At 51.3% G+C, this 24,719-nt stretch overlaps 7 protein-coding genes across 7 annotated transcripts; all 7 read right to left on the bottom strand.

The window, feature by feature from the left end:
- Positions 1-5,733: 5,733 nt before the first annotated feature.
- On the bottom strand, positions 5,734-6,994 carry M421DRAFT_425770 (acid protease). Its single transcript, XM_033594193.1, has one exon. The coding sequence runs from the start codon at positions 6,742-6,744 to the stop codon at positions 5,911-5,913; it is 834 nt and encodes a 277-aa protein (XP_033443802.1). The 5' UTR covers positions 6,745-6,994; the 3' UTR covers positions 5,734-5,910.
- Positions 6,995-8,121: 1,127 nt separating this feature from the next.
- Positions 8,122-9,061, bottom strand: M421DRAFT_425769 (glycoside hydrolase family 27 protein). Its single transcript, XM_033594191.1, has one exon. The coding sequence runs from the start codon at positions 9,037-9,039 to the stop codon at positions 8,221-8,223; it is 819 nt and encodes a 272-aa protein (XP_033443801.1). The 5' UTR covers positions 9,040-9,061; the 3' UTR covers positions 8,122-8,220.
- Positions 9,062-9,592: 531 nt separating this feature from the next.
- On the bottom strand, positions 9,593-11,464 carry M421DRAFT_312596 (uncharacterized protein). Its single transcript, XM_033589219.1, has one exon. The coding sequence runs from the start codon at positions 11,249-11,251 to the stop codon at positions 9,998-10,000; it is 1,254 nt and encodes a 417-aa protein (XP_033443800.1). The 5' UTR covers positions 11,252-11,464; the 3' UTR covers positions 9,593-9,997.
- Positions 11,465-11,796: 332 nt separating this feature from the next.
- On the bottom strand, positions 11,797-13,310 carry M421DRAFT_425767 (uncharacterized protein). The gene is made up of 3 exons (XM_033594190.1): positions 12,969-13,310; positions 12,580-12,918; positions 11,797-12,526 (listed from the first exon to the last, which is right to left on the bottom strand). Exons 1-3 carry the CDS (start codon positions 13,131-13,133, stop codon positions 11,921-11,923), a joined length of 1,110 nt encoding a protein of 369 aa, XP_033443799.1. The 5' UTR covers positions 13,134-13,310; the 3' UTR covers positions 11,797-11,920.
- A 1,408-nt stretch (positions 13,311-14,718) lies between these two features.
- Positions 14,719-15,397, bottom strand: M421DRAFT_96085 (uncharacterized protein; the record flags this gene model as incomplete). Its single annotated transcript, XM_033598366.1, has 3 exons — positions 14,719-14,994; positions 15,078-15,082; positions 15,271-15,397. The coding sequence occupies 3 exons, from the start codon at positions 15,395-15,397 to the stop codon at positions 14,719-14,721; spliced, it is 408 nt and encodes a 135-aa protein (XP_033443798.1).
- An 823-nt stretch (positions 15,398-16,220) lies between these two features.
- On the bottom strand, positions 16,221-18,040 carry M421DRAFT_312385 (FMN-linked oxidoreductase). The gene is made up of 2 exons (XM_033589216.1): positions 17,981-18,040; positions 16,221-17,920 (listed from the first exon to the last, which is right to left on the bottom strand). Exon 2 carries the CDS (start codon positions 17,849-17,851, stop codon positions 16,352-16,354), a length of 1,500 nt encoding a protein of 499 aa, XP_033443797.1. The 5' UTR covers positions 17,852-17,920; positions 17,981-18,040; the 3' UTR covers positions 16,221-16,351.
- Positions 18,041-19,099: 1,059 nt separating this feature from the next.
- On the bottom strand, positions 19,100-20,379 carry M421DRAFT_75201 (uncharacterized protein; the record flags this gene model as incomplete). The annotated part of the gene is made up of 2 exons (XM_033597111.1): positions 19,100-19,468; positions 19,957-20,379. 2 exons carry the CDS (start codon positions 20,377-20,379, stop codon positions 19,100-19,102), a joined length of 792 nt encoding a protein of 263 aa, XP_033443796.1.
- Between the last annotated feature and the right edge of the window lie 4,340 nt (positions 20,380-24,719).

Below are 24,719 nucleotides of genomic sequence, written 5' to 3'. Positions count from 1 at the left end.
CCTAGCACCTACGTAGCAAGGTTCTTGCTAAAGCTAACAAGCAAGATAACAATACTAAAAAACACTAGAAGAGAAATTGCAAGCGTATACTACTAACGTGATCCACCATCGCTTCGGCCACACCATCGATTCGGCCACCCTGATGTAGCTGCCCACCTCTCAACCATAATAACTTAACGCCACAACAAGCAATTAGGATGAAAAATATATATAATTACTCACCTAATTCAGCTGCATTTCTTCTACATGTGCGCATATTGTGGCCTGCGTTGCCGCATCCTTTGCAGCGTGGAGTTGACCGCCTGGTGACACCCGCCAGCCGCCTCTCTGCACGCCTCTCCTCAACCACCTGCTCCGCCACCTCCCTCTTAGCAATTATTACCTCTGCCTCTGCCTGTGATAGGGTCCCTCCTTCCTAGATACACTTTTTTTTGCGACTTTTACGTGCAGAAGCAGCGTTGTTAGCCGCCTCTAAGTTAGCGATCTGAGCAGCCAAAAGCGTCTAAGAATGAACCATCATTTCAGCTCCTTTCTAGAACTGCCGCACCATCTCAATCATTGAAGCTGGAGATGAGCTGCTGTGCGTTCGAATCCAGTTTGAGAGTAAGGTTGATTGTGCACCTATCTCAAGCGCGTTGCTTGGAGTCCTTAGTTGCTAGGAGGTGGCAGTTGGCAGAGGTGGAGTTGGCGTACAAAGCTTCACATCAAGCTTTAATAGCACCACCCCTAGGTTATCTAGAACTAAACTAGCTGCTCTAAAGCCAGATCTAATATTATTAGACAAGAAAACACCCTCATGCACCTTACTGTAGGTGTCTAGGAATGCTTTCTTATTAATATAGTTAATGTAGCTGTTTGCTAAGGCTCTAATCTCTTTCTTGTACGCACGCTTTAACGCGGTAAAACAACCTACATCAAGCAGCTGAAGGAGGTGTGAGGCATAAGCAGGCATGCAAAGGGTAATAACCTTACTTTCTTCACACTTGTTTTAGAAAAAAAGTGATTAGTGGCTCTTATAGCTATTAAGTATAAGTAGTTAGTAACTACTAACTATACGCGCGTTAGTATGCTTTAAAAAGTGCTCTAACTAAGCCAAACTAATCTTGTTTGTTGTCTAGCTATTCTTACTAACAGCAATCCTCTAGTCCTTATCTTTTTAGTAGTACTAAGCTTAGTTGTGGTGCTTTCCTTTAAGTATAAAAAAGGGTGGTATAGACCACCCCATGGTGTTAATACCAGCAATTAAGGTTATCCACTCACAATTGCTAGGTTAGACTCTAAGTGGCTTTATGCGCCTCTCTAACGCGGTAACAACTTTAACAGACCCTCTAACGCCTATTTGGAAGCCTGTCTTATTGAAGTTGTAGGTATCTTTGTCCAGGATACCATACTTAGCTTTGACGTTGCGCACAAGGTTAAACCAGGGGCTTATAACCTCAGGATCGCTGCAGAGGACCCTCTGGCGATCGCGCAGGCGGGTAACCTGCGACTTGACGTCGGCGCGCCGGCTTACAAGCCAGGAGACCCAGTTAGTGCCAACCCTCCCTCCATCGCGTACGGCAAGCAGTTGGTTGGCCATATCTCAAACGTACGGAAGCGTAGGAGCAAATCCTCGCTCATCAAGCTTCCTTATTATTTGTATAAGCACCTCCTCTTCATGCTTTGAAAGATTCAAGTGGCTAGGGTAGAGATCGCGTTGTGCAGTCATGCTAGCGTGTTGGTCACCAAGGGTGCTTTAAGGAACGTTATAGATAGCAGCAGCGCGTCTTATACTTAATAACGTGTCGCATTTAATAGCTTTAAGTGTAAAGAGTATTCTATCCTCACAAGAAAGCAGCTCAGGATTAGGTGGTTGCGGCATTGAGTTATGATGTGGAATGTGAGGTGTGCTTGGCAGGGTGGCCGAATCGATGGTGTGGCCGAAGCGATGGTGGATCACGTTAGCTTAAACTTAAACAGAGATACAACAAAGCATACCTATATAATAGACAAAAAATAGAAAGCTCTAAATACAGCTACAGATATACACAAACACCTTAACACCTACTGCTTAGCTATAGAAACTACAGAGAAGCAAGAAAGAAAATAAAGAGCAGCCTACAGGAGACAAGGCTAACAATGCCTCTTCTCCTAGACATAAATAGGGGAATCTAAGCTACTCTAGCTTTTATTTAAGAAACTAAAGTAGGCACGCGCAAGTAGTACCTACAGCAAACAACAGACAACTAATTTCCTTTGTCTATAACTAGAGCACAGGCTCTTACTATATGTCTACAAACCTATATATACTATTCCCTTATACAGAAAAAACTTGTAAATTACTAGAGCAGCCTCACTGCTCTCGTCCTATATAGTCTTAGACTCACACAGGACGTTAAACTAATCAATCAATCAATCAAGCAATCAATCAATCAATCAATCTACAAAGTGCCTAAACAAACAATCTAACGCTAACGTAACAGAACACGCTCTTAACAAGACTGCAAGCTAAATGCAAAGCGCCTTACAAAGCTAGAAGAGGAGGCAGTTATACTACATATACTTAAGGAGTCTGCGCGTGGCCTACCCTCCTTAAAGGCAGACGTACAAGATATAGCAGATAAACTGCTAAGAGAGCGCAGCGCAAAGCCTGTTAGCAAGAACTAGGTTAACAACTTGGTAAAGCGTACACTAGAGCTCTAGAAGCGGTGGACCCGCCTATACAATCGCCAGCGGGCTGCCTGCGAGGACCCAGCAGTTATCCAGCCATAGTTCACGCTTGTTTAGTCTATAAAGGCGAAGTATAGTATTATAGCCAAGGATGTGTACAACTTAAATAAGTCTAGCTTCCTAATAGGCAAGATCTTGTTATAGCTAGTAGTAACAGGCTTAGAGAAGCCTAGGAAGTAGAAGAAGATCTAACCTTATAATTATAAGTAGGTTACCCTAGTATAAGGTGTTAGGTTAATAGAGAAGGTTATCCTATTATTCCTTATCCTTACAGGTAAGGTTCTTATCTCTAACTAGTTTACTAAGGACCTCCTACAGGACTAGGTTATTAATATTAGTCCTACTAGCTAGACTAACAATAATCTAGCGCTTGCCTAGCTCCACTACTTCAATACGCATGCGAAGCTAGTTAGGGTCTACTAGCTACTTATTATTAACAGCTATAAGAGCCACTGCTTAGTGGCTTTCTAAGATCTCTGCAGAGAGAAGAAGATAATCACTCTCTGTATGCCCCCACACTCGTCGCACCTGTTGCAGCCACTTAATGTCGCCTGCTTCTTGCCACTAAAGCGCCTGTATAGCGACGAGGTTTCGGCCTTAGCACGCAGTCACATCCACTATATTAACAAGGAAACCTTCCTGCCAGCCTTTAAATTAGTATTTAGTAAGGCATTTACTAGAGAGAACGTTCGCGCAGGCTTTAGAGGTGCTAGGCTAGTCCTACACAACCTAGAGGTGGTGTTATTAAAGCTTAATGTGCGCCTGCGCACGCCAACGCCACTAAAACCTAGCAACGTTGCCTAGGAGCCAAAGACACCACACACTGCTTACAAAGTAGAGGAGCAGTTAACTCTAATTTAAAAGTAGATTTAAATCTATTAAGGGTCTCTAGCAAGTTTGCTAGATAAGCAGGTTAAATACTTAGCAAAGGGCGCTTAGTAGATAGCTTATAATAAAGTGTTAATGCAGGAGGAAATAGGCTACCTTTAAGACACTATAGAAGCGTCTACAAAGTATAAGACCTGTAAGCAATAATATATACGCGCAGAGGAGACCCTTATAGTTAGCAAAGTAGCTAACTTAATTACTAAAAAGGAGGGTAGGGGTTGTAGTAAGGGCAAGATGCCTATAAAGAGGGTGTGTGTTAGACAACACTACAGGCATTGTAGTAAGATTAGACATAATTCCTGCATTTATAAGGTAGAAATAGAGGACACAGATAATAGTAAAGCTTCTAAATAATACTATCTAGGCCTGCAAACAATTATTTATTTGTGTTGTGTTGTGATATAGCGCTGCGCAGGCGTTCTGCTGTTGAAAGTGCGGCGCTCAGTTGTAACGGTCTAGACTCTAAAGCTAAAGAAGAGCTAGAGTTAGCCAGTTACATTAGCTTAGCCGGCTTGGCTTAAGCTGGATATATATTATCTACGCAGTTAACTAGGCGTCTAGTTAACTTGTGCATGCTTTTTAGCAAAAGTTGTTAGGAAGTAGATATCCTTTATTGGCCTTTGGCCAGACTACTACATCAGTTGGGTGCGGCGCTCGCTTGTGAGACACGTTATACTTTATTCTTACTAGCCTAACAAGTAGACCTCTAGGAATAGAGTGTAAGGTTAGGAAGCAGAAAACTAAGCAAAGGCTTATTGCTGTCTATTGTGTAGGCAGGCTATTTTTTTAGGTTTTTAGTGTTCTTGTAGATAAGGTCTTTAATAAGATAAGATTTTCTGATAAGGGTAGGTAGTCTGTGCAGTGAAAATTTGAAAATTTGAACAGGAGGGCGGCACTCTTGCACCAGGCAGCGCGAGGCAACCAGGTGTCTAGAGGCTCTGGGAGTTTCAGGGTAGTATATCCGAGTTGGCTTGAGATGGACGCAGGGTAGAAGAGAGATATCTGGACAAGTCGTGTTTGATGATGTTGTAGTAAGTGTGCAGGCAAGAAGAGAGATATCTGGACAATTTGTGTTTTGGTGTTGTTGAATAGCAAGCAGTTGTAGTTATAGTAACTTGTGTTAGTGTAGTAGTCTGGCCAAAGTCCAATAAAGGATATCTACTTCCTAACAACTTTTGCTAAAAAGCATGCACAAGTTAACTAGACGTCTAGTTAACTGCGTAGATAATATATATCTAGCTTAAGCCAAGCCGGCTAAGCTAATGTAACCGGCTAGCTCTAGCTCATCTTTAGCTTTAGAGTCTAGACCGTTACAGTTAGTTGTGCTAAGAGAAAATGGCCGGTTCGGTGATATGGCCGGCTCGGTGATAATCTACGTTATTGTATGTGGCTCTATAGCCTCAAGTTTGGCGGTGCGCACAAGGGAGGTTCGGCGCATTGCGCGCACGGACACGGTAATTAAGGATCGCAAGGCTAAGAAGAAGTAAAAAAAAAGAAGAGCAGAGCACTTAATCTTAACAAGCATAACCTAAATTACCAGGGCGGCACACAGTGGCACTCACCTTGACAATTTAGTGAAGCTCACCGGCGTGAGCAGATTCTAAAGGAGACTACGCATACAGAGGAACTTAAAAAGGCTGAGATGAAGGAGCTAAAGAAGGCTAATAAGCTACTTAACAACAGCTTAAAGAGGAAGCAAAGGTGCAGCGTGCACAAGACCAAGAGGCGCGGAGGAAAAAGCGGGAGCAAGAGCGCGCTGCCATTAATGCTCGCAAAGAGCAGAGACGTAAGGACAAAGAGGCTCGCAACGCTCAAAAAGCCTCCCAATTGCATGATAAAAACAAGCGCATAGCTTCACAAGCTCCTGCAACAAGAAAAAAGCAAAAGCGTGTTGCTGCAGGTGCTTGTAATAATGCTATTGCACCTGAGCCTGCACGCGAGCTGCGCACCCACACCACACGCAGCAGCCGAACAGCCACTCTGTATAATTAATTTGTGTGGAGGGACTTTGTTGCGTAGAACTATAGAGTACTCCACAAAGAAATATTGTGATAATTGCCATTGTGTGTGGCTCATTATGAGACCTTGCGTGTAGAACGAGTTGGTGTGCATCATGGGGTGGGGCACGGTACGCAATGGCTGTACAGGCTTGATTTTGTTTATTAGACTACAATGCCTTAACTTCGGTGTGACTAAGTCCCGGACACTTCTACTATCCGTGACTTTACGATTGTTAACAGCATCAATCACCTAGCCAGCCCCAGATCCTCCAGGTCCATTGATCAGACTAGCTACTTCCTGTGCGTTGAAATCTTAAACGTAGGTGACACTAACCTGAGAGCCACTGTCAATAGTAACATCAGTGTAAACAGTGCTACCCTGCTTGAGGTCGATGATGGTAGCAGAGCTTAGGTCGTCTGATCCGCCAGTGCTGAGCGCAGCGCTAGCGTGACTGAAGACAACACTGTCGAAGTTGTTAAGGGCAACGAGGCTACCGTTCTGCTCGAAGTCCTCCACAATCCACTCAGCGTTCTGACGGCACAGAACAGAGCCACTGGGCGCACTCAAAGTCTTGCTGACACTCTTGCCGGTGCTGACGTTCGTGAGCTTGACAGTGCCCTTAGTGGTCGAGGTTGCAGTGATGTCGACTTGGATGACATCGCCAGCCTCCACGTCGAAGTTGCTGAAGTCGTAGGAGTAGTCGGGGTACCACTCATACCAGGAGTCGTAAGAAACGTCACCGGAGGCAGTTACGGTGAAGTCGACACCAGCCTGAAGAAGGCCACTGGCGCAAGAGTCACCATCGATTCCGACCCATGCGGTCGAATACTCGGTGCCGTCAGAGCCGACGTGCTGAGGAGTAGGAACCGTGAAGCGGCCGGTGGCAGACGTGAAGTAACCAGATGATGGCTGCTCAAGGACCGCACCGGACCAGTTGGAGGAATAATCGACATGAGCAGTGGTATTGCCGGTGTCAGCAACGAACTTGGCGTTCTCCTTGACGCTGCTGCCGACCTTGACCATAGGCTGAGTTCGGTGGCGGCGAGTACCGTCAGCACGAGACTGGACGCGCTGAGCAAGACTGGATGGGCGAGCCAAAACTGCGCCAGCGAGGGCTGCAGAGACGAAAGCGACGGAAAACTTCATTGTGATGGAGGGAAGAAGTTACTGGTTTCGACGGCGAAACAAAGACTTGACTGGAAGAGATATGCGGAGCGACTGTGTTGCTGTGAGGTAAACGAAAGAGAAGAATCTGCTGACCTTTATATGAGAGCTCACCAATCGCTGGAAATAGTCTCAGAACATTATACCTTGCGGTTCGCAGTTACATGAGAATGCTCCGTAGCATGTTACGATAGCCCCTGGATGTGGCCTTCAATGATACCTTCCTAATCTCTACTGATCGGGTGCAGTTCCGGGCGACTTATATTGATGGTCGGTCAAAGTAAGATAGCGGTTGACAAGTCCAATTCGGTAAGGCGTTCTCACATCAAAGTGTTCATTGGATATGGTCGCGCTTGCAGACAGCATTCGTGCATTTGACCGTTGCGTGTGATCATATGGCGATACAGCGATGGCTCTGATATTCGCATGGATGCTAGTCATTTGTTTCCGAACGCTGCGCGACTCGCCGAATGTCATGATCCAGTACTGCGTTGATGCTAGTCGTCCTGTTTGCAAACATCGTGCCTTCCTCTTTGGGAAACTACAAGCCGAAGACCCAACGTGCAAGACTTCCTGATCTGCAATGCCGTTGTAATATAACTTTGAATACCCTTAACTTGAGGGCAACACAAACTTGCGAGTGAAATGTAAGTCTGCTTGCTTCTTACTGCAGGTGATCGCCCGTGGTCTCGCTTTTTCGATGTTTTAAGCTTCAGGCTCTCAAGCGCAGTGGCCAGCAGCGCCCAGACTTGGAAAGAACTCACAACGATGGGTGGCGATGGTTAGTCGTCCTCAGTCACTAGTCCAGGTGTAAATAAATGAGCTGCAAAAAAGCTTGTTTTTGCTTATCAGTTCTGCCGACACTTGGCAAGGATCATAGTGGCTCCGCTAGCCCCGAAGAGGCAGTTCACGAGGTATTGCGACAGTTGCAATCCAGATAGCATGCTCTTTCATTTGTATTCGGGGCAAGACGAAATTAAATGATGTGATATGCCGCAACATAAGCTTGCTAAGATTGCTTGAGTGAGCTTGTTCGCCGTGCACACAGCACGCGGCTGTTGCTTGCGTCCGGCGCATACGAGCGCTCCGTTTCGTCACCGCCAATGATATCGAGACACAGTAGGCAAGTCGATTTGTCGCGAACGAGTTCCTAAGCAAGGTCTGAACTGGTGATCTTCCCAGACGGGAACGACTAGGTAGCATGAATCCTTACATGTGACAGTGTCCCGTCTCGAGCACCCAAGTCCATCACGGTGTCCACCAAAGTGAGCTCCTATTCAACCACTTTAGAGAACATGAGGAGATTCTGGGCTAAATTCGGAATCTCTGGCGTCAGCAAGGCAGTTGATGCTATTACTAGCGTTTTTGTCACGGAAGACGGCCTCCGTTTTGGATGCGAATATGAGCTCCAAATATATCCTTAGCAGAGAGAATCACATCACTGTCACCCTCTCGTTCTCAGTTACTGTAGTACGTCCCGTTTGGCCAAGTGCACTGCCAGTAAATCCCACAATACGGTAGACCCAACGCGCTCGGGTCTGACTCTGGTCCCGCATCATTCAACAACAGTGCCACGACGCCGTGTGGCGGCAGCGCGACAGTCATGTTGCGCAGCGCTGTTCCGTTATTTGTGTGCGTCCACATGTCGTATACATCGTAGAGGCGGCCGGCGCGAATCGCCCAGCTTTCGGTGAGGTTGAAGAACATGTCCTGGGAAATATCGAGGTTGTTCAGTAGCATGAAGACAACACCGTAGCTGCTGTTGCCGGACCAGTATTGTGCTGGGTGGGTGGCATTCGATACGAAGTCAGGCTGATCGTTACCCCAGCGGAAGGGTGCGATCGATTCTCCGACATTGGGATCTTGGTGAATCTTGATGATGTCGGGATTCTTCAAGATGTCGCGTTCCTCCTCGGTTGTGTTGGGCAAGTTTGTGGAGATGAAGAGCGGACTTTTGAGGAGGGCCCATACGGTGAAGTGGCTCTTCGCTTCGTCATACGTGAGGTTGCCAATTGGATCACCTTGGCCAGTGTTACCAACCTCCAGCATGTCCATGTCGTTGTGGCCATAAAAGTCGGTTGCCCAGTATTGGAAGCTAGCATTGTCAATGATTGCCGCGAGCGAGTTCCACCATGGTTTGATGTCGCCATTGATGCGCCAGCTGTGTCCAAGTCGTTTGCCCCAGATCCATGGTTGTTGCCAGCCCCACTCGCAGATAGAAAACCAAAATGGGTTTTCCTGTTTGTCTGCCGCCCGAGCAGCAATGGCATCAGCCATACGCTGATAACGACCATACACATTCTCCTGGGTTACATTGTCAAACGGTATGTAGCAGTTATCATACTTGAGATAATTGAAACCCCATTCGCTGAATGTCTGAAGGTCCTGCTCCTCGTGGCCATACGAGCCGGGGTATCCACCGCATGTCTTGTAACCAGCATCCGAGTATGCCGATGCAGAAACTCCAAGAGCTTTGAGCTTGTCGGTCAGGCTTCGCATACCCGAGGGGAACCTCTCAGGATCTGTATTGCTGGTCAGTGAACCGGCATCCTGCGGGTAATTAACGACCCGCCTTCGAGCAGCTCGCTATTGTTTCCTCTCTCTTTCTTCGTAAAGCAGTCATCGAAGATGATCGAGTTGTACCCTGCCTCAACAAGACCCTCTTCTACCATAGAATGCGCCATGGCCAGAAGCTTCTCCTCATTGTAGTTGCAGCCGAACGCATTGAATGCTAGAGATGGTGTCAGAGAGCATCTCGAGATTGACCATCGTAAATGTACTGTTGTAGCCCATCTTTGGGAGTTTGCCCACCCCATTCTTCAGTGCTGCGGCACTACCAAGCAATATGGTGAAGATGGCGGAGCGCATTATGAGAGTTAAGTAAACAATTGATCTGCCCGGTTCCTGATAGAAAGACACCAGAGTTTTGTCGGGTTTCTCAATAGTAAAATGCAATGTGACCTTTTGTATATATTCTCGGAGCAGCTGGACGTTGCCGTGGATCGAAGGCGGGTATGGACATCCATCAGACCGCCATTAAAGGGTTGGTGTATTGGCAGTCCTCCGCGTCCAAAGAGGAAGCCCTTCATTGCGTCTAAGTTTATCTGAGTGGTGGAATTACGGGTGCACCCCGCAAACTCAATCAGCCGGGACAGCAACCGTCTTGGCTGCTGGGGGTGGAGCTTGAAGCAACGGCAGCCAAGCGGTTTTACGTACTCGTACGTGTCCTGATACTCTATTCTGAATTGTCGTCCCCTTCGCTGGTGTCTACGTCTCCGTCTACGTCTTCATCTTCGTCTTCGCTTTGATCTAACTCTCCAATGATGTCTAGCTGCAGTCTTTGCTCTTTGCAAACGCTTTTCAGTTCCATCAAAATCTTGTCGTTCCCTTCGACCACAATCATCTTCCTCAGCGACCGCGCAACGACATGCTTCTGCTCAAGCATTGCCAGTAAGAGATCAGTCACCTCGTCGTCTTTCCCCAATTCGTTGAAGAACTCCAAGACCTCAAGCTCCGGAGGCAGGCCCACTGAGTACATGCGCGGCTTCTTGGACGACTTGCCGAATAATTGGTAATCCCAGTTCATGCGCAGCTCCTTGAGTGCTTCGAATTCTCTCATGCGTAAAGTTTTCCGACAGCCGAGGCTAGGGAAGTCGATGGTGATGCTTTTCAGTGAATGCGCTTGAGATCCAAGCGCGATAATGTAGTCACTGAAGCTGTCAGAGCTTTCCTCTACATTTGGTTCCGGGTCCTCGAGCTGTGTCATAACAAATTCCTCGAGGCCTATGGGAAACTCAAGAACGTCCGACAGAGTGTCGTCGCTGATGTCGCATTCAATCAAGTGCAGCTTCTTCAACGCTGTCTCGTGCGGGCGCTCAAGAGAATCGAATCCTCTGTCGTCCAATCTGGCTCTTCGAATGGTCAGACTCTCGAGCTCGGGATGAGCAAAGATGTGGATGTTCTCGCGGAGGTCCCAGTATCCATCGTCGGGGCATTGGTAGAAAAGACGACATATCTTAAGGCAGGCAAGATCGAACGGCCCGTTGAACAGGCACCCGATGCCGTGCAACAGCTTGTCTGGCAATGCGATGTCCAGTCTCTCGAGGTTGGACATTCTTGACAGTGAATGCGATGGGTCGTAGTGATGTCGCAGTGGAGCATCGAGAGCGAGCTCGGACAGCGCATGTGACGGGTACGCCAACTTCACTTCAAATATCGATGACCCGCGTCGCGGTCGACGCCCCAGTGATTCACTGAAAGTGAGATGTAAATCTGGCGTCTCGAACAGAATACTCTTGTAGAGCACAGCATCACTCAAGCGGTGATAGCGCTTGTTAAGTCGCGACACGTTGCACAAATTGCGCTTGGACGCGTGCCCCAACAGCTCGAAGATCTGAAGCAAGAGCCCATCAGGAAGCCTGTCGAGACGGTCACGTCGAGCATCCGCGCTTTCGACGGTGGCAGCTTCAACGTCGAGATCAATGGACATCTTGCGCGATGGCCCGAGCTAGGCGCAGTGACGTGGGAAAAGCGGCCCTAATCTTACCGAAACGCGGGGAACCAAGTGTGGGGAAGCACAAGGTTGCGAGTTGTGTATCGAGTGCTACAGATGCAGTACAAAGATATAGCAGTAGAGATGTGTGGTTCCAAAGGTGACGATATTGCCGCTGAGAGATATACAATCGAGGTGTTTGGATTGTGACGTCGGGGCCAGATGCGAGGTGGCAGGTGGCGTGAACAGCACACTTGGCGCAATCAATCGCCCTTTCCTGATTGGGTGAGACCTTACCTTCGCTGCTTCTCCGCCATCGAGACGTCTCGACGATCTTTCCTACATTCAACAACATGAAGGTAGCGCATCAATCACGTTAATCTGCATAACACATTACTGTTCCGGAACAAGCGTGATATAATCTCAAGGTCCAAATTCACGTGACTGCCTCCTTGATTGTTGGCAGTTCATCTCCACCTGAAGCGCAAGTCTCGCTACAGTGACGAAGTTGTAGATACTGCAGACAGGCTATTTATTAATCTCGAGCCCTAGGTAAGGTAGTACGTAGTGCTGACCCTTTACAGTCATTCGCATGCCCTGAGATAGATGCCTCGCCGCTACACATGTCGAGCCTAGTACCGAAACCAGAATCTTAAAAGCGCTGCTTCAGAGCTTGAAAGTCCTCGAAGAAGCCCTCGCCTGCCCAGATCCATCTCGGTCCCGCTCAGTGTCATCATTAATCTCTTTCTCTTCCCCATCCTTCTCCTTCACATCCTCCACATGAAATACCAGGTTTGGGTCCATAAAGGCCAAGTCATCATCAATCTCCGCTCTAAACACCGTCACCTTGCCAATTATCTTGTTCCCCAACTCAGCCTTATGCTGCATCAGAAAGTATGCGAACGCGGCTCCATTTGGGCTTCCCAGCAATACATGGCCCTCATCAGATGCCGTATCAAACTCCACTCCCGGCCACTCTTTCAGAGCTTCTTTCTTGTTGTGCAGACATGTAGCGATAATAGCATTAGTCTGGTCATTGCTAATCCCCATCATGAGGAAGTACTTGATGTTCTTCACATCTGGATTATCGCGGTTCCAGTACCCCCACAGCACATCCGAAAACGCGCGCAGTTTTGGTAGCTTCGCCGGATCCGCGGGCTTTCGATTGTTGTGCCACAATGTGGAGGCAGCGTAGACAGGTGAGTCGAGGAAGTAGCCGTAGATAGCGCCGCCGGAAGGATTGAGGCCAAATTCGTAGTGTGCGTTTGTGGCCTGGGAGATTGCTGTTAGCAGGTGCAACGTCTTTAGGGTGGGATAGAACAAACCTGGTATTCAGTCTTGTCGATATTGTACCACTGATTAATCGCTGGAATTTGGCTTCCATTCTCTGCAAGGCTGGGATCCCAGTGCTCAACACGGTAGCACACGTTCTCTCCGCTCTCGGACTGCGGCTTACCATCCAGCTTGAGGGCTTTCATCGCCTCGGGGACCTTCCAGTGATCGTTCATTTTACACGAGTACGTTGATGGATTGATCTCGGTCCATTTCCAAGCTGCCATCTCTTGCCTGAGATCGCCAGACCACGGGCTTGCCGAAGAAGGAGGAGTGCGCGTGTCGCCCATCTGGAGACCGGCTTCTTTGTCGTCGCAATTGAGGCCGCACATCTTTATGTATGGTCAGCTCGTTGAAAGCAAAATTCTCCACGCTGTCGTACCAGTGCGCTGCCTTTCTTGGTGAACTTCTCCCAGTCGGCATCGCTAGCGTAGTCATCGTCGAAGAAGCCTTGAACTGAGCCGTCTAGCTTGAACTTGATCTTGCGGCCGACGTGTCTTAGTGAGGTCTCTGGCCTTCCAGTCAGCCAAACGTTGGGAGGACCCATCTGGGAGGCATTTGGTGTTCTTTGATTGATGTCGAGCACGCGGCCGGCGACGCAGAAGGCAATGGCCACTACCGTGACTAATGGCAGTCACATAGTTGAGAATTAGTAGTGGGGTAGTGTGTGGTCTAGAAATGACTTGCGTGGGGTCAGTGAGACTCAAGTGACAGACAACCGAAGGGTCATGTGCACAAAAGCAACAATGAGTGAAGGTCAGATTTTTCACTGCTTGATATACAACTTCCCATTTACCAACACAGACATTTGCGTCAATAAAGAAACGTACCATGTTGGCACGTATCGCTACCCATGTGATCGTAGGCTATTTTAGCCTTCCAACCATAGTCTATAGTAAATGTGTAACCACGTGGCTCAGATCACATGATACCCTATTGTAGCAGGCACTGCCCAGTGGGCAAGTGCACTTACCTGAAAGCTGAGAGCTTGAACAATAGAACATCACAACACGACAACAGATAGCAATACACTCGTTGATCATAGTCTCCGATCGACACTGCTCACGCAGCTACAAAATGCTTCCTGAGCTCAACATCGACAGACAGACACGCGCTCAGTCCACGCGACACCTCTCGTACTACAACAAGATGCGGGGATTGGATGGGAGTTACCCGAATGAAGGGTACGTCAATGTTGTACAGCGACCTGACCTCGTGATCTTGAACACTCGAAAGCGCTATCACGACTGACACCGCGGTACGCCTCACCCTTTAATACCGACCATTAAAATTCCCGAGTGAAGGAGAGGGGAAGGTCTTCGAAGGGGTATATCTTTAGTTGTAGACTAAGCGAAACTTCAGATAGGCAACGGCCTTGCGATCTGGCGGTCAGCTGACGGCATACGATCCTGGCCTTGTATCCCAGCATTGAACTCGGGACTCGTCTTTCTCAGAAGGTGCAGTATTCCGTCGCCCACTCAAGGCCCTGGTAAGGTGACTTCCCCCGGACTCTCATTGTGTCCCTGCACTTCGGGCTCCGCGGGTTTGACGTCGATGGCCATGCTCTCGAGAAAGCGAGACTTGGAGATCTCGACAAAGTTAGTCTCATCGTCTGCGGAGGAAGTCAAGCTCTGCCGTCTCCGCATTTCGATCGATATACGACCCCGTGCTTTTGCGACTTGTGGCCACTTTTGTGCCTGCTCCTGCCTTCATGTACGTCTTTATTCGCTCACAAGCTGACCTTGGTATGCCTGAATTTGTTCGTCAAGTTTCGACGCTTTGTTAACTGTGTCTGCTACATTATCGTACCTTGAGTGCACGTTAGATCTTGAAGAACGGGTTCAAACCAACAGAGAGGCTGGAGGAGCTTACCTCGAACGTTTGATGACAGCAGCGATTACCGTTTGAAGCTTTTTGCGTATCTTGCACAATCTGATCAAAGAATCGCCCACAATAGCAAGAGGCATTTCGGAATAGTATGCCTCGATTGCATCTTCCATCATACCTTGGAGACTGTTGTGTAGCTGAACGGCAGCATAGTCATTTTCGCTTGGTCCGAGTAGGTTTAGATCTTCCTGATCGTTGGGCAATGACGTCTCGTGCCAATGGTTAGGACCTTCGGGCGATAGCCATCATTTCTGCCTTCTGATCCGCGTGGTTTGTTTGCGATCCGCGACCACGTGTTCGTGGTTCGCGCGCCAAAACCATTTCTCGATCCAGTCCTGACCAAGGTCGCACCATATCTGTGGGACGTCGAGCTCGGTCTTAACAACTGAGAGAAAGGGCACTGGTGAAAGTGCGTTCTCAGTCTGTTCCACGACAATTTCGGCTGCCGCTTGATCTGCGAGAACGTTACCTTCACTATTTGCGTGGCCTTTGACCCACACCAACTCGATCCGGACATCGCACTTGGAGAGCCAATGAGCGCAATGATATAAGACCCCTAATGCTGTCATATTTACCAGGAGGTGACCAAAGGTATGACACTCACCGTCCCTAATGATGCGTAATTAATACTGCACAAGATGTACAGCGCACCAGAAAAGATCTTAACAAGTAAGAGCGTCTTACCTCTCTCGACGAGTCTTTTCGCCCGGCGCAAGGCGGCCGCAATAGCAAAGACTTCGCTGTCGCTATTGTTCCCTCCAGTGTTGGGACCAAGTCGGTAGCTGTTAGAGACGTACTCATCTTTCTCGTACCATACGACACCTGCTCCCAGGAACCCGCTGCATCCTCATCCGTCCACCCAGTGGAGTTGTGTGCTGGCATTTTGCAGGGACCGCTCGAACCCTTGTATGAGCGTTGCGTCATTTTGTCGTGCGTCGGCTTTGGAGGGTACTATGACGGTACCGGGAAAGATCGGGGTTGAACCAAGGATGGCATCATGTGAACGTCTCTATTGTCTATTTCTTTCTCCTCGAGAAGACCGCTGCGGTGCTGTTGGCTTTAGCGCGTGGAAGTGCAACTTGTCTCATCGTTCGTGCGGCTTCAGTAGTCTCTGCAGTCAGTCGGTGTTGCCATGCTGGGCTTTCGCGCTTGTGTTCTTGGTCATAGCCGTGCTACTAGAGTATTCCGAGGCGGTGGAGGGACTGCGCGCATGTCGAGTTTTGGCTCTATATATTGACGCGTTCAACGCGTGGAAGCAAAAGTAGCTCTGCACGCGTTGCTATGTGAGCAACGCATGGCGTTGGCCCATCAGGGTGCGGATGGAAGTGGTGCTGCCGGTCATGGTGACGGTAAGGTGAAATCAAGGAAGGCATATGCTGATTCGAACAGCAGGCACACCTCGTTGTAAATAGCTCTAGAAGTGTTTCAGGAATGTCCTGCTCTCAGTGCACATATTGATCGTCTCCAGGACAGTCCTGTAGCATCCTCAGAGGCAGGAATACCAGCCGCGCGACAGCAAAATCTACAAAGCCATAACTGAGCGCGACTGGTGAAGCTGGCCTGCCTTCGGTGGAGCTGAGGCACTGCTGGAGCATACGAGGGTTTCGACATCGCCATTTCATTCACAGGAGACACCCTTTTGTGGCTTTTCGGTCACGGCGCCGTTCAGGGCATCGATGTGACCACGCTCCAGGCGTGCCATGTGAAGCCCTGATCAGCTGGGTCTCTCCGTTTCCGAACCACATTCTCCAGCCTTTACTCCTCATCTTCTTCAGTGCAAACCACCTCTTAAGCATGTGATACCGTGAAGCAAATACTAGATCTTGACCTTGACTGGGTATATCCATCTTCTTGACTACATCCATCTGCCAGCCCACATCACCCACAGACCACACCCTCCTTGGGCTCTTCGACCACCCCATCACTCTTGGTATTCTTCTTCTCATTTGCTTCGAGGCTTTGTACTCCCTTGGCCTCCCCGTTCTTCATGCTCTCTATCTGTACCCTCCCCTGCGGCTCCAGCCCCGCCTTCCTCGCCTCCTCAGCCTCAATTTCCAACCTCCTCTTCTCCTTCTTACTCAAACTCATACTCCCCTTCTCAATCGCCTCCTTCGGCAGAGGCCGTACGTAAGGCTGACACACCCAGTAGGGGCGCTTGCAGCGCGCAACGGTGGCGAGAGAGGACTCGTAGGGGTCGAGGTTTTCGAGAACTTCCGGCACTGGTGTGGGATCTGTGGTCGAGGTGCTGTTTGCCTGCTCGGCCTCGTAGGCGGTAATACCCTGCTTGACGGCTGCTTCGGTAAGGGCGAGGACATTTTCGAAGGCGTCAATGTCACCTGTGCGTGAGCGAGCAAGGGCGTCACGGACATTGTGGTGTTGGGATACAAGCGGCCGGAGGAGGTGAAAGAGGTGTGCTTGCATGGCGGTCAGGTTGGGGTTAGTTGTCTTTGTGCCCTTCTTCTCCGCTGGTTTTGGTGTTTGCTTTTGCTTCTTCTTTGGCGGCCCTTCGTCTTCTTCTGTCGCTTCTGCCGCTAGGTCTTCTGGGTCGCCGGGCATCCAGAGCGGCTTCCTTGCTGGTGGTTCTTGCCCGAGAGCGTACCTGTGGATGATGTCCATGTATCGCCGAAATACTGCGTCCATTCTGTAACCGCCCTTGCCGTCTTTGCCGCGCCAGTACTCGCGGCCTTCTTTGCCGACGGGAGGCGGCTCTGCGAAGATTGTGGGATTGTAGAGGTTGCCTTCTGCGCTCATGACACCATCTGCGCCTGTAGCATCCAAGCAGGCCCGGATGTCGTCGTACTGCAAAATGTTGCCATTTGCGAAGATGACCGTCTCTGCGGGCAGGTTTTCCCTCAAGTATCGTATGAAGGTCCAGTCCGCCAGGCCTGTGTTGTGCCCCTTCTGCTCTCTCCGCCTGCCGTGCACAGTGATGATACTAGCGCCAGCGTCCAAGAGCGACTTCGCGTACGCCAGGGTCCTCTCTTTTGTCTCAAGTACGCGCATCTTGGCTGTGATGGGCACGTCGAGCTCCTCGTGGCACTTCCTTATCATGCTTGCGATCAGGTCCCAGTCCTCTTGTAAGAACGCGCCGTACTTGCCCCTCTTTGCGATGCCTTGCGGACAACCGAGATTCAGATCGACCGCATCGCAGAACGGCGCGACATGTTTCGCAGCCGTGAGAAGGTCGTCTGGGTCGTTGGAGCAGAACTGTACGGTCAGCGGCCGATCGAAAGCGGGGTTCCCGTCAAGATGTCTCTCCGACTCGGGCAGTTGCGAGACATGGTAGTAGTCAGGCGGCGAGGGCAAGGTCGATTTGAGGGGCTGGAAGTGCGAGTCGCGGTAGTTGGACTTTTCACCGAACATGCGCGAGTGAAACATGGGCGAGTAGGCTAGCAGGTTCGTCTGCTGCGAGGCTGGGAGGAAAGAGCGGGAGAGAAGCCGCCACGCCTGTGAGGACTGCTGTCAGTAATGCCGCGGTAGGACAGTGACTCGACGAAACATACGAACTCCGACTGCTCGACCATGGGCGCAAGGATCAGCTTCGGGCTGCCGATGCTCTCGTAGAACGCCCTTCCGTGGAGTTTTGTCTTCCCGTTTGCCGTTTCGGCGCCGCTGCTCTGCGCTGGCGCGCTCGACACGGTCTCAGTGGCCATGGTCGCAAGCAGACGTCTCGACGTCCCACACGCTCTTGCAGGGGCTACAGCCAGCGCGCCCCCGAAGACTCCGAGCAGGAACGGGCGTATGGTGATTGCTCGGATGGAGCAAAGTCACGTCGAAGCGTCGGTGATCCAAGCACCTGGTCGGGAAAGCCTAATTCCGTAGAGCTGAGCGTCGTGGAGTTGGTGGAAGGCGCAACAATTCTTGACATGGCGACATCAGGGTCTGCGGTGCTGCTGCGACTCCCATTGGCTCAAGACCGCCGGTGTCCACCTCACCCATGGCTTTGTCTCCACGTCCGTCATCGACTCGGTCTCTTTCATGTCTAATTATATATGCGTGCTCGTCTCCTTGAACGCTTGTGTGCCCGTCTCGCTCAGCGTCTCGACTGCCTCCTGCCTTCAGTCGCGGCGGTCCTCGCCTGGTTTGTGGTTTTGAGCACCGCAATCACCACATCAGCTCACTACCGCCACACCACCATCGCAGTGCTCGAACATCACATCATAATTGGCAAGGCACGTGTTCATTATTATTTCATTCATAGGCCATTACGCCATTACCGACCATGACGGGCGCTACATATACGCCGTGGGAGCCATAACCGCAAAACGACTCAGAACGCCAGAGCCAAACGTGCTCTTAGTAAGACAACCACCACTACAAAGTCATGAAAATGCACTCTTTCCGCCATCGCCCACATAGTCCGTCCCCTCGGTCACTCTCGACCGCGACAGCTCTATAGATGGCTTCGGTAGGAAACGCTGAAGCGCAGTGAATGCAGAGGACCGCCGTGGAGGTAGTCAGGTAAATGCAGGACGCCCATGTAATGCTGTTATGCAGGTGAAGAGGTGGACCATCAGTACTCGTGTACTGTGTACTGCCTATGTCGTCCGGATATCATTGAATCGGAAAGAGATGGAAACAGAGATCCGCCCATCCAGTGTTGAAGTCTGAGCTTCGGTAGGAAATCTAAAATGTGCTCCAGTTCCACGCGCCCTGGAAGCTCTGCGCCAGACTGCCGACGCGGGCCTCTGGGCGCTTTGCTGCTACGGGTGCTTGGACAGGCTGTGCGGCGGTACCGCTACCGCTCGAACTCTCGCTGTTGCTACGGCTGAGGCGAAGGTGCTCCCACTCACGGAAAGAGCCGTGGCATCGATCACACGCGCGGTGCCACTCGCCTTCCGGGTGGAAGCGGGCAAGCTCGTCGAGACGAACCTGCTGAGAGGAGTCCTGTGCGCAGAAGATGCCACCGCACTTGCGACAGTGATGGCGGCGGTTGAAAAGGCCAAATGGCACCTGGCACGAGGGCGCTGAGCATGCTGAAGTGGAGCTGTCCGCCTGCAAAGTTTGGTCAGTACGATTGGTCTAGAACGGTTGACAGCATTGACAGAGGACCCACGGGCTCCAGTTATTCCAGGCCGAGGCTGCAGCAAGGCGAACCAGGCCCCCTGCGGCGGTTGCAGCCTCTAGCGTGGGGTAACATGGACCACCGAGCGAACACCGGAACAAAACATTCTTCCAGCGAAGTTGGAGGATGTTTAGCTCGACGATATTCGCCGCCCTGCAGCCACTCTCGGCGACACCAGGGTCAACCAGTGACAGACAAGGCTTGCATCGTGCAGCTACATGCTGTTGAGGTGCAGGTCTGGTGGTGCGCTCGGGTGGTCGGCGTAGAGAGCGAATATTGGCAAGATTCAATACAGCGCTAGAGGGATCCACCCCGAGCGCTGTACGTAAGAGCCGCCCACCCCAACCGACTCGGGCACGCGACAGAGCGGAGGCTAATGCCAGTATGGGCAACGAATGAGTAAAAAGTAATAACGTACCTGCCAGTGGTTGCGCGTAATCGGACCTGCGATGGGCGACATGGGCAGCTCGTTATAGATGCTGTGCATGTCCTCGTTGTTGACTTGCGAGACTGGTGTGCCTAGGCCGTCGTTCGCGCTCGTTAAGCCGCCATTGACAGCCCAACCGCCGCTTGGCGAAGCGCATGCCGAATCGTACTTGGGCGGAGACTGCTTGGAGGGCCGCTCTGTGCGCCTGAGCGCAGCGGGGACGCCCAAGGCCTGTTTGGATGGGCGAACCGACTGGTGGTACTTCATCAGATTGTTCGCCTCGCGTGGGGAAGTGGGCGAGATGTTCATGGGCGTGCCCGTGGGCGAGTACTGGGTCGACTTTCTGTGTGCATGGTGCTGGTACGGCGCATGGTGCGCGGGGATGGCAGTCGCCGTGGAGAACTGGGTTGCCATGGTGTGAATGGTCGTGTTCGGCGGGCTGTGAGGCGCTCGGCGGCTTATACGCTGGTTAGAGGGTTTGAAGGGTCCTCGAAGGAATGGGACTGATAAGGGCCGACTCTGGCGGTGAAGGACCCTGGGTTGCTCGCGTGCAGGAAGGGAGGATGCAGAGCGAGCGGTCGCGGCGACAGGCAGCAGTGCGTGCGGTGCGACGGTCGACCTGGGGAAGGGGTGCTTGTTTGGTATTGGAGAGTGCAGACGGTGAACGTCAATTGGTAGCTGACGTAGGGGCTCGCGATAAGAGGACGGAAATCGGTGGTACAGCAGACGCAGCAGACGCCGGGCTGGCTCAATTCTCCGGGCTGGCTCAGCGGCGCATCGTCTGGGATTGAACGGGATGTGGAGGGGTGCAGAAAGCTGAAGTGTGTCGCGTGAGGTTGTGGAGAGGTTTCGCTGTCCGGGTGAGGCTCTACTCTGGGGACAGCAGTGAATTAAGTGGCCGCTGCTCATAATCGATGGGAGCGGGTCAACAGCGAACATCCCTGTCACTCTGTGCTCGCGCCGTCGGTGGCCAGGATGGCCGCTGGGTCGTATCGGCGCAGACTCGGCCAAGTTGAATCATAACTCGCTGTCAGCAGTCGATCGCGCTGCTCTCCGCCACAACATCGACTGCCTCCAGAGTCCAATTCAAGGAGCACAAACGAATGCTAATAGTCCGCATGCCTCTCTTCCCCATGCCCCAAATGTGCTCCTGCTCACTTTCTTCTTGCTCCTTCCACAGGGTTCGGGGGGTTCCTTCCACAAGGGCCAACGGCAGCTCACTAGCGCGGCTCTCTTATCTTTCCAAGGCTGGCCAATCAAAACAGACACGAAGCCACCTCATCGAATTCTCGTTGGCTTCCTCTGCGAACGGCAATCTTTCGTCTAGTTCGACCGCCCCTCTGATTTGCAACCGCCTTCGTCCTTTGACGGAGCCTGCGCCGCGAGCATCAATTCTGAAGGCATTTCTGAATGCGACTTGCTGGCCACGCAGCCCTCCGCTGGAAGCCGTACCGGGGCACCAGGGCGGGGCACACTTGACTCCCGATAGGGTCTGGCGCGCTGGGTGAACGCATGGCCGCGCTTGAGCGTTTTGCGCCGATGCAGGCGCACGTCCTGCAACTTTTAGCTGCCCCAGCGGAGAAACATCGCTGTCAGGCCCAAAGTGGCTGGATGTGGCTTGGGTCACCGTTACAATCGGGCACGTCCAGTCGAGGCCGTGGAACGCTTCCGTCACACAGCCTCGTCTTCGCCCGAGTTACCTTCCCTCACTCGATCGATTGCATCGAGAAATACGAGGTGCGCTACGATGTATCGATCCTTGAACACAGGCCTCGCTCCATGATGCTGTCCTTGTGCGCGGCAACTGATCATGATCAAGCAAAGGCCGGTGTGGGGACTCTGCCGACGGGCTATCGAGAGCGCACTGCTCAGCTGCTCAGTCCTGCGACAGCAATGCCGAAAAGGCAATGAGTTTCAGACTTCACCCAACACGAACACGGTCCAAAGTTCGCATCATCGCCAATGTGAGTGCCTCCGCGGACACTTCAACGGTCGAAGGCAACGCAGCCCGCTTGCAGCAGACTCCCAGAAGTTGTGTTCGGCTGACCTGTGGCCTGGTGACAGCCCAGCAGGATCTTGGAACTGCTGCATACTAGTGATATCAGACATGTCGATCACCTCGACTTGTCTCCGCACACCGCACTTGCGCGACTCCAACGCGCTGGACCCTCATCAGAACCATCGTCATATTCAACGCGTATCCAGACGATCTCGACATCACTCTGTGCACTCTGTGCACTCTGTGGGGAAGTACGTTATGGGTAGCAGTGCGGAAAAACGGTATCGAAATTGCTGGGCTGTCGATCTCTGCGATAAGGCGGACGGCCTTGAAACGCTTCCGGTAGCGAGTTGAGCGATTGCCGCCGGCGTAACGTTGGAGATAGAAAGATCACAACTTCAACCTTCGAGACGAGGATCGAGTCGATAAGAATGACGTAGCGGCACGATAACAGCATAGGTCCAATTCTCATTCAGGAGTATCCATCGATCAGTGTGCTCATTTCTTCCCAGTTATTACTACGCAGGACTCCTGATACGCTTTGCCGCGAGGGCTCGCTCAAGGCCTCGAAGGACGTCGGGATGACATCTAGAGAACAATCGCAGCGACAGCGACACCTGCAAATACTCCCAGGGCAGCTTTGCCGGTCTCCCTGGGGGCCGATCCCCTCGAGCTCCCGGCCTTTGTGGGCTCTCGCTCATTCGCCACCTCTCTACCTCTCTACCCTCTGCAATCGCAACTAGAGCAGTTGCCTCTGTTACCTTGATGCTCTGTATTTCGTCCAGCAGCGCTGTGAACCAGTCTGCCCTGGTGGTGTAGACCACGTTGGTGTGATACTGATCAGCTATGGTGACGTCGGCGGGTATGTTGTATTTTGTCGCCGTCGCCGCGAGGCGCCCGATCGCGTCCTGAGCCTTCCATAGCTCGCTTGCATGGGCTGTTTGTTAGCAGAACCAGGCTGCGATTCCTGACCTTTTGTATGAGCTGTAGGCCTCGCTCCAGGATTTCAACTGGCATTGGTCAGCTTGCAATTGTTGTAAGGGGCTTCCTAAGGACCTCGTCAGCCCCATCAGAAGGTTGCCACCTGTTTGGGTCGCCGGGGGGAATAGAAGTGTGGACCATGTAGTACGGATTTACTTTGACCAGACTCACAGCAGCCACAGATAGGACAAGGACTTCATAGCGAAGCAAGTTGAACAGTAAGTGTTGTGAGTGGTTTGATACTGGATAGCTATTGAGCAGGGACGGCGGTGGTTCATATGCATTCGCATCTCATAATGTTTCCAACTTCGCACACCCGGTCCCATCACAGTGATGATGTTGGAGAATGCGGGTGGAATATTGCGTCTCATAGGTCAAGGTCCCACTGAGCCAAGGGTCGTGCGCAGTAAATGATTCGGCTACAACTCCATTTCTGGGGTTTCGTAGGAGCTACCTGGCTCTGGATGAAGTGGCTTTCCGTAACTTGACAAAGCTACTGCCGGCCACATCGCTCCCCTGGATGTAAGACCGCTCTGCCGCATGTATTTCAACATGGCCACTACAGGATAGCAGTAGCAACAGCGACACCTGCCAACACACCCAATGCAGCTCTCCCTGTCTTCCGAGGCGCCGCCCCTTTCAAGCCCCCAACAATCGACGCCCAAGCTCTTCCTTCTTCCAACTTGACACTCTGCACATCCTCCGGCAACTCCGAGAACCACTCAGGTGTCTCTGTACTAAATGCCAACGGTCCATCTGTCGCGGTGGCCCAGTATGACAGCTAGTCTTCCCAGGTCGCGGTGACTGCGAAATCTAGCATCTTGATGTTGGTGTGTTCGTGCTTTGTTGGCTCGACGTCGTTGTAGGATTGCCAGGCAGCTTTCATGGACACAGCGAGCGCTGAGTACCAGAGCGCGCGCTGCGACAGCCTTAGTATAATCCCGACTGAAGGACGGAAGACAGTCGTACTTGGCTGCTACCAGTCACCTCTGGTGGAGCAGTCGCGCATGTGATTGTGGCGGTTTGGAGGATGAACATCGGTTCTGCTAGGCAGAGAGTGCTGAATACTGAGACCAGGAGAGTCTTGGCTGTATGCGTGACGGACGCTTAGAAGGCAGGATTGTGACATTTGTGTTGAGTGGATTGATTTGGGCAAGGAAGAATTTGTGGATGACTTCTTGGTTGCGTGTTGTAAGTAGTGTCTCGAACAGAATGATTGTAGCCTGCAAGACGGCTGCTCATACATATCCATCACTAGCAGCGAGATACACTCAGGCTGTGCAGCCATGAAGAAACTCCCATCACGGTGGCGAAGGTGCATGGAGTCTGTATGGTACATGTTGTAACTGCGTGAGCAGTGTCGGTCGGAGACTGTGATCAACGAGTGTATTACTATCTGTTGTCGTGCTGTATGATGTTGTGTTGTTCAAGCTCTCAGCTCTCAGGTAAGTGCACTTGCCCACCGGGCAGTGCCTGCTACAATAGGGTATCATGTGATCTGAGCCACGTGGTTACACATGTACATGTACCCTGACAAGTGCCTAGATCAGGGAACATATTTGGAGAACGACACGGGCACACATTGGCGCAGTGAACTTGGCCGGCGGAGCCAGCCATGGATTTTGCTCCAGCGACCTCGTTCGTGGGCAGCTCATGGTCTGGGGTGGAGAGGTGCTCGCGAACGTCGATGGATGCTCGGTGGCCCTCGTTCACGAGAGCGCCGATATCGGCGACCCCACAGTCGACATAGTGGCCCCGCGATCTAAGCTCATCG

Source organism: Didymella exigua (genome assembly GCF_010094145.1).
Source record: "Didymella exigua CBS 183.55 unplaced genomic scaffold M421scaffold_49, whole genome shotgun sequence".
NCBI lineage: Eukaryota > Fungi > Ascomycota > Dothideomycetes > Pleosporales > Didymellaceae > Didymella > Didymella exigua.
This window is presented reverse-complemented; position numbering and strand designations above follow the sequence as displayed.

What these genes read in the sequence shown, in the direction of transcription:
- M421DRAFT_425769 (XM_033594191.1), bottom strand. Translation starts at nt 9,039, where the DNA reads ATGGCTGATGCCATTGCTGCTCGGGCGGCAGACAAACAGGAAAACCCA.
- M421DRAFT_425767 (XM_033594190.1), bottom strand. Translation starts at nt 13,133, where the DNA reads ATGGGTCCTCCCAACGTTTGGCTGACTGGAAGGCCAGAGACCTCACTA. An exon ending in CCAAGAAAGGCAGCGCACTG is followed by an intron (nt 12,919 to 12,968) that starts GTACGACAGCGT and finishes CCATACATAAAG; the next exon opens with ATGTGCGGCCTCAATTGCGA. An exon ending in TCGACAAGACTGAATACCAG is followed by an intron (nt 12,527 to 12,579) that starts GTTTGTTCTATC and finishes GCAATCTCCCAG; the next exon opens with GCCACAAACGCACACTACGA.
- M421DRAFT_425770 (XM_033594193.1), bottom strand. Translation starts at nt 6,744, where the DNA reads ATGAAGTTTTCCGTCGCTTTCGTCTCTGCAGCCCTCGCTGGCGCAGTT.
- M421DRAFT_312385 (XM_033589216.1), bottom strand. Translation starts at nt 17,851, where the DNA reads ATGTTTCACTCGCGCATGTTCGGTGAAAAGTCCAACTACCGCGACTCG.
- M421DRAFT_312596 (XM_033589219.1), bottom strand. Translation starts at nt 11,251, where the DNA reads ATGTCCATTGATCTCGACGTTGAAGCTGCCACCGTCGAAAGCGCGGAT.